The sequence below is a fragment of the Colossoma macropomum genome, unplaced genomic scaffold (assembly GCF_904425465.1).
Source record: "Colossoma macropomum unplaced genomic scaffold, Colossoma_macropomum, whole genome shotgun sequence".
Taxonomy (NCBI): Eukaryota; Metazoa; Chordata; class Actinopteri; order Characiformes; family Serrasalmidae; genus Colossoma; species Colossoma macropomum.
In genome coordinates this window covers 7180388-7193279 of record NW_023494803.1, presented here as the reverse complement: position 1 = coordinate 7193279, position 12892 = coordinate 7180388, and the positions used below count along the sequence as shown (strand labels likewise).

Sequence of the window (12892 nt, the reverse complement as noted above, 5' to 3'; positions counted from 1 at the left end):
TAATGGCTGTTCTGATGAGACATTAAATAAATGAAAAGTGTCTTTATACTGTACTGCATTTTTAATATACATGCAGGGCAGAGATGTACATGCAGGGTGTTGTAAGAGGAAAATAGTACCTTAAGAATACACCATTTTTTAAATGTATCACTGTTTTATTATCATCATATGGTTGTGACAGTAGCCAGACAGCTGAAGTTTAAAGCCTCTAAAAGCTCCCTAAGAGAAAGTTATGTTATAAAAATATGCTGCCTGATGTCTGAGATTTTGTTTTATGACAGTTTTGAGAGGAGTTTTTGGCTCAAAACATGTTTTAAAATCCATCCAGGGCACAGAAGGACACGCAGGTGCTGTAAGGCAAAATAGTCCCTGAAGAAAACCTGTTTTTCAGATTTAACTCTTTTACCATCATCAACATACAAAACTCTTTCACTGGTCAGTTCAGAAATCTGAGTCGATATGATTCTCTACAATACACCATTTCACACCAAACCAGTCTGAATGACGTTTTGTACTGAACTATACTGAAAATCTATGGAATATCTGATTGTTAATCTGACCCCTGTCTGCAAACTGTGGATTAACTGCTCGGCATACGTTGTATTTATTTCTTTATTTCTCTGCAGGACATTCTTTTAAAAGGGCATGTAACTGTGACTCGGCCCGGCCAGCCGAGATGTGGATTGATCCTGATGGCCGTTAAACGTGGACAGGCAGCTGTGTTTAAATCGTTATGCTGAAAGCGATTGATCGGAACTTTAGCGCAGCGCTCAGACTCAGCTTTAACCAGCAAAGAGAGAAACGGCCAGATTCGATCCAAAGCCTTACACCCATTGAGAGAGAGAGAGAGAGAAAGAGAGAGAGAGAAAGAGGGGAGAGAGAGAGAGAGAGAGAGAGAGATGAAAAGAGAGAGAGATGAAAAGAGTGAGGAGAGATAGACAGAGAGCTACAGAGAGAGAGAGATGAAAAGAGTGTGAGAGAGAGATGAAGAGTGAGAGATACAGAAAGAGAGATGAAAAGAGTGAGAGAGAGAGAGATGAAGAGTGAGAGAGAGATAGACAGAGATACAGAGAGAGAGAGAGAGAGAGAGAAAGAGAGAGAGAAAGAGAGATGAAAAGAGTGAGAGATAGACAGATACAGAGAGAGAGATAGAGAGAGAAAGAGAGAGAGAGACAGAGAGAGATAGAGAGAGAGATGAAAACAGAGACAGAGATACAGAGAGAGATGACGAAAGAGACAGAGAAATAAAAAGAGAGAGATACAAAGACATAGAGAGAAAGATACAAAGAGATAAATGGGTAGAGAGAGGTGAAAAGAGAGAGACAGAGAGATAGAGAAAGACAGATAGATGAAAAGAGAGACAAAAATATATATATATAGACATACAGAGAGATACAGAGAGATACACAGAGAAAGAGAGAGAGAGACAGAAACAAGGAGAAAGAGATACAGAAAGAGAGATGAAAAGTGAGAGAGATGGAAAGAATGTGAGATAGAGACAGAGATAGAGAAGGAGAGAAATGAGAGAGAGAGAAATAGAAAGAGAAAGAGATGAGGAGAGATACAGACAGGTGTCTCTAGTGAGCACTTGTGATCAGGGTTTGTGATTGGAGGGTGTTTATGCACCGACAGTCTTTCGCTCCATTTGTTGTCACACAAAATGTGCTGTGAGTCTTCATACAGCCTGTTACACACACTGAAGCTGGCCGTACAAACAACCAAAGAAAACCGAACTGCCGCTGAACACACTGTCGTAAGTATACTTACTCACTGGAAACTCACTTGATGAAGTGGACCAATCACACTCAGAGGTTTCACTTACACAGTGATTAGGACCAATTACAGTCAGGGGGAAGTATCAGAGCAAATGAGACGGGATTTAGACCAATCACAGTCAAGGGGAGGTCTCAGAACAAATGAGGCAGTGATTTAGACCAATCACAGGCAGGGGGAGGTCTCAGAACAAAAGAGGCGGTGATTTGGACCAATCACAGACAGGGGGAGTTCTTAGGATGTATGAGGCAGTGATTTGGACCAGTCGCAGTTAGAGGGAGGTCTCAGGATAAATGAGGTGGTGATTAGGACCGATCACAGTTGGGGGAGGTCTCAGGATAAATGAGGCAGTGATTAGGACCAATCACAATAGGGGGAGGTCTCAGGATAAATGAGGCAGTGATTTGGACCGATCACAGTCGGGGGAGGTCTCAGGATAAATGAGGCAGCGATTAGGACCGATCACAGTCGGGGGAGGTCTCAGGATAAATGAGGCAGCGATTAGGACCGATCACAGTCGGGGGAGGTCGCAGGATAAATGAGGCAGCGATTAGGACCGATCACAGTCGGGGGAGGTCTCAGAATAAATGAGGCAGTGATTTGGACCAAGACTACATGTACTGCTAATAAAACCTATGAACAAACATTACATTGCTTCCTTTATGTGGATGTTATATTTATTGCCAAATATGAGACATATTTACTGTCCCATGCACTGTAAAACTGAAGCTAATGTTACTGCATGTTTTGAAGTTGTTTTATAAAATTACAGACAAAAGAAAACTACCTGCCCACCAGTTGTCCACAGTGCCACGTTAAGCTCATCAAAAAGGCCAATGTTCATTTTGAGACAAAAGGGACACGGGACTGTCATGCTGTAAATTTATATGAATAATTCCTCACTCACTGAAACAAGCAGAAACTCCATGGAAAGTGCAGGTTGTTTAGATTTTACTATGATTGAAATCTGATTTTTGTCTTGTTTTGTCGAAAGACAGAGCTCCTTAATTTTGGCCAAGCTTCGTCATTTTTTACTTGGAAACAAAAAAGAGTCAGAAGGGCAGATTCGAACCTGACATACATAAATGTGTAATTAATTATGTAATCATGTGATCACGTTGAAACAGTTTAGTAAAGTCTTCTCTGGTCCTCTAAGGGTTAAAGCTAATGCATCTTCACGCTAGTGAGAGTCAGAGACCTTCTGCCACGACTATAATTGAACGCAATGCTTTATCCATTAAGACCAGCAGATATTCACTGACAGGCTTGCAATCCTGAGAAACAGGGCTGATAACGTTGCAAAGGCCGGTCACTTCTGTTTAGTTCTGCCTTTGCTCTGGCTCTGTGTGTGTCTGTGTGTGTGTGTGTGTCTGCATGCATGCTGTAACAAACATATCCAGAATCAATAACACAGCAGCAAAGAAAAATAAGACTGACACTGTACAGTGACCTTTGACCTCCTGGCTCCGCATGCTGTAATTGGCCATTCTGGGAAATCGAGGCACACGGCGACAGCTGCTACCCTCTCGAAACTCTGACCACTTCCACTTTACTGAAGCACTTTAAAACAAGTTATTCAAGCAATCTCAGCAGCGCCGTTAAGGATATCAAACCACTACAGAATGAAGCAGCTTTAACTTTTCCACCTAAAGATTAAGATTATTGGATTAAGTGACCCTTATTAGTCCCACAATGGGGAAATTTCCCCTCTGCCTTTAACCCATCTGTGCAGTGAAACACCACACACGCACTAGTGAACGCACACACTAGGGGGCAGTGAGCATACTTGCCCGGAGCGGTGGGCAGCCCTATCCGCAGCGCCTGGGGAGCAGTTGGGGGTTCGGTGCCTTGCTCAAGGGCACTTCAGTCACGTACTGTTGGCTAAAGTGGGACTAATAAGGGTCACTTCACTTAACTTAACTAGGCTTACATCACATGGTATCAGCTGCTATCAGAAGTTAGTATTGGTTCAGTCGAGTATGAGTAAATGAGCATGGTATCAGACCGATACCCAATACCAGTACCCAGATTGATGCATTCCTAATATTTAAGCTTTAGAAAGCTGACCCTGGAACAGCTGGTCCTCCATCAGTTTAAAAGGTTACTCCTTCTGGTATCCGTGCTGACAGCTAGCGCTAATGCTTCCTAGGAAAGCGCCTGAAAAGAGCATCTCACAGCATGCAATTACTGCAGATGTCACCCTCTGAGCACACTCACACAGCTGTCCACTACCTTCGGTAAGGGCTGTGAAAGGCTCCTGGTCTGTTGACCGTCACTTTTTCCTCTACTATGCTATTGCTCTTTCTCTGCAGATGCTAAGGCTAGCACTTACTATTGTTCTCATCATTATATGAATACATACATATCCATTTACAACATGCCTCTGATAAATCTTCATCACCAACATCACACACCACGCTCCTCCAAAACTGCCTCTTCAGTACTGATCCTGGCTCAGTTTCTCAAAAGCATTTTAGCATTAAAATCATCTGAGCAAATGGAGTGATAAGCTGTAAGTGATAGGCCACTTGTCCTTTTGCCATCTAATGATTGTTGGAGTGTCTTTGGTAAGTCTAGAACTTACTTAGCTACTGGGATGGATTATTGTGGCGCTCCCGCTGTTACATCTCTCAGCATTTGTTTAACATAGTTTATGATCTTATATCGTTTTCATCTTTTTGTCCATTAGTGTTCTCTAACTACAATACCCAGCATGCATTATGCACAGACATCACACAGCTACTGGAAATCCCTACAGTGCTCAACAAATCCTGGCTGCTAGCCACTGATCTGTGTAAAGAAATACATACACTGATCAGGCATAACATTATGATGTATTATTCCTTGTTTCTACACTCATTGTCCATTTTATCAGCTCCACTTACTATATAGGTGCACTTTGTAGTTCTACAGTTACAGACTGTAGTCCATCTGTTTCTCTGCATACTTTGTTAGCCCCCTTTTACCCCGTTCTTCAGTGGTCAGGACCCCCATGGATCACCACAGAGCAGGCACTGTTTGGGTGGTGGATCATTCTCAGCACTGCAGTAACACTGACGTGGTGGTGGTGTGTTAGTGTGTGTTGTGCTGGTAAGAGTGGATCAGACTCACTGTCCACTCTATAAGACACACCTACCATGTCAGTCCACCTTGTAGATGTAAAGTCAGAGACGATAGCTCATCTGTCGCTGCACAGTTTGTGTTGGTCATCCTCTAGTCCTTCATCAGTGGTCACAGGACGCTGTTGTCTGGATATTTTTGGTTGGTGGACTATTCTCAGTCCAGCAGTGACGCTGAGGTGTTAAAAAACTCCAGCAGCACTGCTGTGTCTGATCCACTCAGACCAGCGCAACACACACTAACACACCACCACCACGTCAGTGTTACTGCAGTGCTGAGAATGATCCACCACCCAAACAGTGCCTGCTCTGTGGTGATCCATGGGGGTCCTGACCACTGAAGAACAGGGTAAAAGGGGGCTAACAAAGTATGCAGAGAAACAGATGGACTACAGTCTGTAACTGTAGAACTACAAAGTGCGCCTATATAGTAAGTGGAGCTGATAAAGTGGACAATAAGCATAGAAACAAGGAGGTGGTCATAATGTCATGCCTGATCGGTGTATGTGTGCGAGCTAGCATTAGTGATGCTAACCTTAATTGGTTGGTTGAACAATTAGCCAACTAGTGAAAATATTCAAAAAGCCTGTCTCCGAGTGTCGACCCCAAAGCACTTGCAGTCTTCCAAACTTTGCATCCACCTTCGAGAAACATCATCAGAAAGGGGTTTTAGTCTATAAAGCAGGAAATCTCGCTTTATAGACCAATGTGGGAGGTGCACAGGCAAGTTATCTGAAAACAGGTTGCTACTAAAGTCTCACATTTATTCCGATGATCCAACTCTTTCTCACCATCATTCGCATTAATACATTTCACAAGGTGTTGTCATTAGTATTATGTAGCAGCCTCAAATCAGTATTATAGAAATGTCAGCACTGTAACTGAGCATAAGAAAGTGTTTAGATTTCAATTCCCCAATCACACTGACCTCGTCCACGTTCTCGAAGGCGTTGATGACATCATAGGGCAGACAGGACAGCAGGTCTATGACGAACCAGGTCTTCAGATAGTTCATGCGGATGAGCTTGGGGTCGGAGATGACCTCTCCGGCCGGCCCCACGAATGTGGTGTGAAAATTCAACACAATGTCCACCAGGAAGATGACATCCACAATGCTGTCCACCACCAGCCAGGTGACGTTGTTCTGCTTGGTTTTAAAAGAAACGTTGTAGGGCACCATGATGGCCGTGTAGAAGGTGAGGATGAGGATGACCCAGTCCCAGGTGGTCTTGAAGGCGCAGTAGTGAAGGATGATGTGGGGCGGGGTCTTGGGTGTCTCCTGCTTGTACTGGGGGAGGATGTCAGAGCCCAGCTGGAGCACCTGTAAGGGAACCAGTTAGAGCAAGGGGTGAGTGCCGTGAGTGCAGTGGTCATTCTTTATTTTTCTAAATGCAACTTATGTTAGTAGTCGCCAAATAGTCCCTAGGAATTTGCTTGCATGTGTAACTGTTGACTGCATCAAGGTCCACAAAAAAACAGTAGGGTTTCCCAAAAAAATGATTAAAGGTGTAGAAAATGGAACAACCATGTAAGACGTGTTAAACCACCAAAACTGTCCCCATCAGATAAACAGCACTTAAAGCTTCCATCTTTGAGAGAGAGGAGAAAATCAAGCTGCTTCAGATCTGAAAACATCCACAGGTGTTTCTGTCCATCCTTCCACTGTGAGAAGACGTTTAAGCGCTGTGGGTCTGAAAGGATGTGTAGCAGCCAAGAAGAACCTCACTGAGAAAAGGAGACATCAAACCACAAAGCTGCTGCTGTTCTCAGAGCAATGGACTGACCACCCCAGAGTCCAGACCTCAACATCACTACATACGTTTGGCTTTTACTTGGATCACGAAAAGCAAAAAATGCAACCAACTTCTAAGACTGAACTATGAACATGTGGGAAAATATCCCAGCAGAAATCCTGAAAGCAAAACTGAAAGCAAGTCTCCTGAAAAGAAAGAAAGCTGAATAGGTAACTTGTACTTAATGGTCATTTTGACTAGAAATTAAATCAATGATGGGTGACTTTTGTCATTACCGTACATTTTCACAATGAGGCTAAATGTTACAGCCAGACCAGGTTAGCTAACTAGCTAAAATTAGAGATGCATATGTTCCCTACAAAGCAGTTAAGACATTATAACAAGTGGAGGAGACAGTTCACTGGTTCAGAAATGAGGGGGACAGTTAATAACACTCAACATAGGGACGTATTATAGAGTCTTGCCCTTCAATAAAAACAGCCAATCGCCTTGTTTGTAAGGCAAGCGAGAAACACCACCCATGTTGTGTACAACAATTATTTTTTATTATTTGAGCCAACAAACTAGTTGCTATTTTGTCTGATTTTACCAGTAATTAAATATGTTTATGGCATGCGGTCGTCCCCCTCGGGACTCGCATCCCGCCTTCGTGCCTCTCATGGCCGTTGGCGTCCCATCTCTGGTGGCTGACGTCCTCCTACTGCCGTCACTTGCGCCCCTTGGTGGTGTTCAGGATTTGCACGCTGCCCCCCACTCGCGGTTCTCCTTTCCCCGCCTTCCTTGCAGGGCTTCGTCCTTGCATGGAGTTCAGACCCCACCCTCCTTCTCCCGGCCGTCATCGGGGCCCGGGGGATGGCGCATGCCATGCTTTTGAACGTTACTGTAACCTTCACTTCGAGGTTTATAGTTCTCTCTCCATTCAGAAAGCCAGGGGGTGTGTCTCAAAACCTAGTGAGCTCTCTACATAGACGGCATTTCACATCAAAATGTGCGACCTCAGACAAGAAGACTGCCTCACTTCTTAGATACACTCTTAAAAATGCTGGTTCTTTAAGGGTTATTTAGTAAAGATAATGGTTCTATACAGAACCATGAACAATCAAAAAATCCTTTGCATGATCACACGTCATTAAATGGTTCTTCAGATTGATGAAGAATGTTTGGTATATGGTTCTGTATAGAACCTTTTTGGACGGGTTCTATATAGCACCAAAAAGGGTTTGGCTGTTGTGATGATGTCAAGCCTGTAAAAACAACGAACCTTTTTTGGTGCTGTATAGAACCATTTTCAAAAAGGTTCTGTATAAAATCATATAAAACACACTGTCCCATCAATCTGAAGAACACTTTCACGATGCAAAGAACTATTTAATCATGTTAAGGTTTTTTTTTTTTTTACTAGAGAACCCTTGAAGAACTCAATGCTGCACAAAAATGCTGCTTATTTAAACTGCTACATATTTACTGTTCATATTTAAACCTGCTCACTAGGTATTGGGACACACCCCAGGAGTACGCGTTTATATGAGAGGAAATAACTGCCTAAGGGAGATGCCATGATGGCCAATGAGAGAATAAGCTTTCTTATAAGAACTTTATGACTTTGTAATTACAAATTACGGGAAGCAAGAAGTCCAACAAGCACTGCAGGGCAGCACAAGAACCAGCCTGTCTTGGTGGAATCGTCACATAATAAGTGGCTTTTAAATAAAAATACTATAACTACCACCTGCACCTGCTTGCCTAGTGGGCTACTGATGTGCTGACATTGTTATCGATCCAGAACTTTTGCCTGATGTGAGGAACTTCTGCGTTACTGTTCGAAGTTTTTTGATATCTAGTGATGCTTTGATATCGAGACGCCTAGAAGAGCAACGCAGTAGAACTCTCATCTGAAAGAAAAGACAGAAAACGCTTCAGTGCTTTTTGGTTTCATTTTTTGTTCTGTTGTACAGTGTGAAATGACCCTAATTCAAGAACTATAGAAACAGACCATATGCCATAGGCTCTTTTCATCTCAGTGCTTTCTTTTAGGAACGAGAGCTGGAGAGCTGAGGCAGTGTTAGAGAGAGGAGGGCTGTATTGTATGAATCCTAACAGTTTGATCTTGGATGCTGTGCCGCTGCTGTTGTCATGGGGATCTACGTTATGCCGCTGTTTGTATGTGTACGGTGCACACATGCACGGCATACCTCAGCCAGCCGGGAGTGCTTATGTACGTTTTCTCCTTTGTGTACGGTCGGTTGGAGCTGCTGGAGAACTCCTCTGCTGCTGGTCAGAGCTCGGGTCAAGCGTGCAAATTTACCCCAACCTGCACACACGGACAAGATTGTTAACATGCTTTTAAAAATGATGTGAAACTAACAACACAGGATTTGTGTTATTGGTATTTTATATCACGTTTTGTGTCACAAGGACACACAATTTGAATCTATCTTTGTGTATTAACTAGAGTTTATTTCCATGATCAATTAATCTATTGACTAATTTGCATATTTGAAAAGACAATGTATATAAAATTTGTCAAGCACATAACTAAACTTAAAAGTAAGAAAATAACACATGTTCTATAGAGGATACACATATGTTTTATTGCACAATTACTGTTTATTTTCATCTGCATTTAATATATTGAAAAAACAAACATAAAATGTGGCTGGAGCAAAAGTTATGGAACATTTTATGTTTTATGTTTTGTCCCCACAGAAATTGTGCACAATAATCTGCAGAAAAAAACTCATATTTGAGTTTGTTTTGCCTGTTGAGGACTTGTTAATGCTATCAAACTATTCCTTTAATCACAGAATTTCTTGGTCCTACAAGAAATAAATACAGAATATGAGTATGTAATAACTTAATACTAGTAAAATTATCTGTCCATGACGCAATATCATTTTACTTGACAAGAAATCTTAAAATAAGCTGGTTCCAGTCTAGAAATAAGCAGCTCTGATAAGCGGTCAAAGGTCTGAAATAAGACAATGCTGCTTTTTAGATCATCCGGAAAAGAACATCATCTGCAGTTTCTATGAAAAACTGTATGACGATGCAGCTAAAGAAGCAGCAGAGAATCCACACAGAACAGTCTGAAAACAGCTGCTACAGTCAAACCGCATTAACAGTAGGATTTGAAGCTGCAGGGTCGCTACGGCAACTAGAAATACTACTTATGTTTCACGCTCTTTCTCCGTCATGCTCGGTTGCCAGATTCACAGTTTTTCCCAAAATCCCAGTTAGTCTAAAAGTGCAGTGTGTGGGGAAATTACACAGTCACAGGGTGCGTTTTCTTCTTGGACTACTATTTAAAGGAATCACAGTCACGAAAAAAAACGTTAGAAAATGAAAACAAATCATCATATAAACATATGTTGATCCCAGTTTTGGATAGCTGGCAACCCGTTCTGTTTCAGAAAGCATCGGAAGAGCAAGAAAGTAAACATAGCTGTACAACATGACCATGGCAACGATCCAGAACGTAGAACTCCGAGTTTCTATCCAATCAGAGTGCACGACAGCGTCTGCGCCCTTTTAAATTTTTTGATGCACATGACGAGGACTGCGACACCCTAGCGGACACAAATTTAGTCACTTTTACATTATTTTTTGCTGAGCGACGCTCGTCACCTGGACTATAAATTGGCCTTCAGTTGACTGCACCAAAATGTCACAGCTTACTTTTATAAGCGTTGTGACATATTTTATATTTTTTATTCAATTTGTGTACGTATTTCTCACACAAAGACAAAAAAGCACGATAACAATACTTAAGTTGAACAATGAAACTTGTAGCCATGGTTTTCACCATTGTTACAGAAAAGGAAGTGCAGCAGTTCACATATTTTACTAATTTAACAAGTGATAAAGCAAAACAAAACAAAAAGACACTAACAAATAACAACAACAACAACAACAAAAACACTCAGCAACACAGCAGTTTCGGTATGACTGCGCACCTTGACTTCCAAAAACCTCTTATAAAGGTTTCCACACTTTTCCACATTCTCCCACAGGAGCCCAAACTCAGTTAAAGTTATGTGTTCTGAACTAACAATAAAGTTCTTTGGATAAATACCTAGAACACAGATTTGCTTGGTGAGGCACCTTGACAATTTTAGATATCATGTGAACAACTGTTTTCCTGCATTTCTGCGTATGGGACTGTCCAAAATGCAGGGAAAACAGTTGTTCACATGATATCTAAAATTGTGAAATAGTAAAATGAAGTATCCTTTCCTTCTAAACCAGGGTGCACAACTCTGTTGCCGCAGGGCCGGTGTCCAGCACAATCTGGTGATTTCACTGCACAAACAGAACTGATTACACTCATCTGTTTATTGCCAGGTTGACTGGGTGTGTTTGAGTGTTTGAGTTACGAAACTGTGCTGGACACCGGCCCTCCAGGACCGGAGTTGTGCACCCCTGTTGTAAACATTTGATACAAGTGTCCGAGGACCAACGGCTGACCAGCGTAATGTACGTTCTCATTAAGCATTTATATTGTAATAGCTTTGTTCCTGTAATAATGGAGTGCTTTTGGGCTTTTACAGGTGCAGCTTCTGTTTGACCTCTTGAACATCTTGGGTGTGTCTCAAAACCTAGTGAGCTCTCTACATAGACAGCATTTTACGTCACAATATGTCGCTCCCGACAAGAAGACTGTCCCAATTCTTAGATATCTCAAATATGCTGCCTACTGAGGTCTCTCATTTTGGCCAAATATCTAGAGAGCATCGGATGTCTCCTCAGCCGCTGAGGCAATCCCGCGATGCAGCGCGGCGCAACTTTTGTTTGAAGATGGCGGGCAGAAGCGCTTCACCAAGCAGCGACATCATCTTCAAATGTAAGTTATTCTGATTTTCTGGGGTATTTATCTGTTTTCTAGTCATAAAGGTGCACAAATAGCCTATACTTTCCGTGTTTGACCACAACTATTGTCTATTTTGCTGTTTCATTCAGAGCAAATACAGTTAAAATCGCTATATAAACCGCCAGAGCAGATCCGTGTTGGCTAAATGTGATTCTGACGGCTGAGGTCAGTAAACGCCGGTCTCGTGCAGTGGGCGGGAACAAGCGGCGACGTCACTGCTGTCTAACTAGAGCGTCTCATTTATCTATCTTATAAGGATAGATGACGGTTGGAACGCTGCATACTTAGACAGCTGCCTATGTAGACAGTGGCTACTTAGAGAGCTCACTAGGTTCTGAGACACACCCCTAGTCTCCATGCCTCTAGCTTGTCAGTGGTGGACTCCTCATCATACATCATATACAGGGCAGAGCAAAATAAAGAAATTAGACTCTTCCCCTTCAGGTTTAGCAGTAAGAGATTTTCAAGCAGCAATAGTGGTGGTTCAGATATTCAATCCTTATGTTTTGACGATATTAAATGCACTGTGACATATTTTGATCTTCAAACACTAAATTCCAAACTCTGGTGCTGCAGCATCCTGCCAGCTGTTTCCGTCTGCACGTGAGGGATTGTGGGTGACTAAGGGGTCTTCAAGGCTGCACCATCTGCGTCCTTCAATCTCTCAGAAATGAAAGGTGCATTTCAACTCATTAAGAAACACTGTTGTAGATCACTGCAGTCTGCCATAATGACCATAAATCAAATGAACATTACAAAGCAATTTTTTCATAATGAACATCATCAATAACTAATCAACTCTGTCAACTAATGTGCAGCCCTAAATGTGATGCTAATCCACTGCTGTATTGAAAGTGACACAAAATGTATCACCTGAACTGGACAAACAGACGTGTTAGAAATAACACATTAAATTAGTGGCCATCAGTTTTGAGAGTGTATAGACAACTTGGAAAGAAGCCTATGATATCAGTGTGACTGTCAGACGTGTTAGATCGCATTTACCTTTGGAAGAGTCGTCCTCTATGGGTTGTTTGAAAGCTGTGATGTCGCTAAACGTGCAAAGGAAGAGCACCACTTTCTCCTGTTCGTTCCGAATGGGAGCAATTTTTACAAAGAACCACACTGGCGTCCCTGAGAAAAACACAAACAAAAGCAGATTCACATGTATCAGCTGCACCATAATTACATATTGCCTATACCTTCTTTTAGCTCAAGGGTCGGCAACATGCAGCTCTGGATAACAAAAGCTCTGGAAAATAAAGCTCTGCTGAGTTTTAACAATAAATGGTTAATGCTGAAGTTAATGTATGACTGCCAATTCACCCTTTAACACACAGCACAGCACAGACTGCTGGTCACATAGCAACGCAAACAAC

The 12892-nt window shown here is 42.2% G+C and overlaps 1 protein-coding gene across 1 annotated transcript in view; it reads right to left on the bottom strand.

Moving 5' to 3' along the window:
* The window catches only part of kcnh1a (potassium voltage-gated channel, subfamily H (eag-related), member 1a), a 128164-nt gene that overhangs the window by 95500 nt on the left and 19772 nt on the right, over positions 1-12892 (bottom strand). Inside the window, exons 4-6 of the mRNA XM_036594047.1 lie at positions 12519-12647; positions 8839-8957; positions 5821-6213 (exon numbers count right to left, since the gene is read on the bottom strand). Of these exons, the coding sequence (XP_036449940.1) occupies positions 5821-6213; positions 8839-8957; positions 12519-12647 (641 nt within the window). The remainder of the gene's footprint in view (positions 1-5820; positions 6214-8838; positions 8958-12518; positions 12648-12892) is intronic.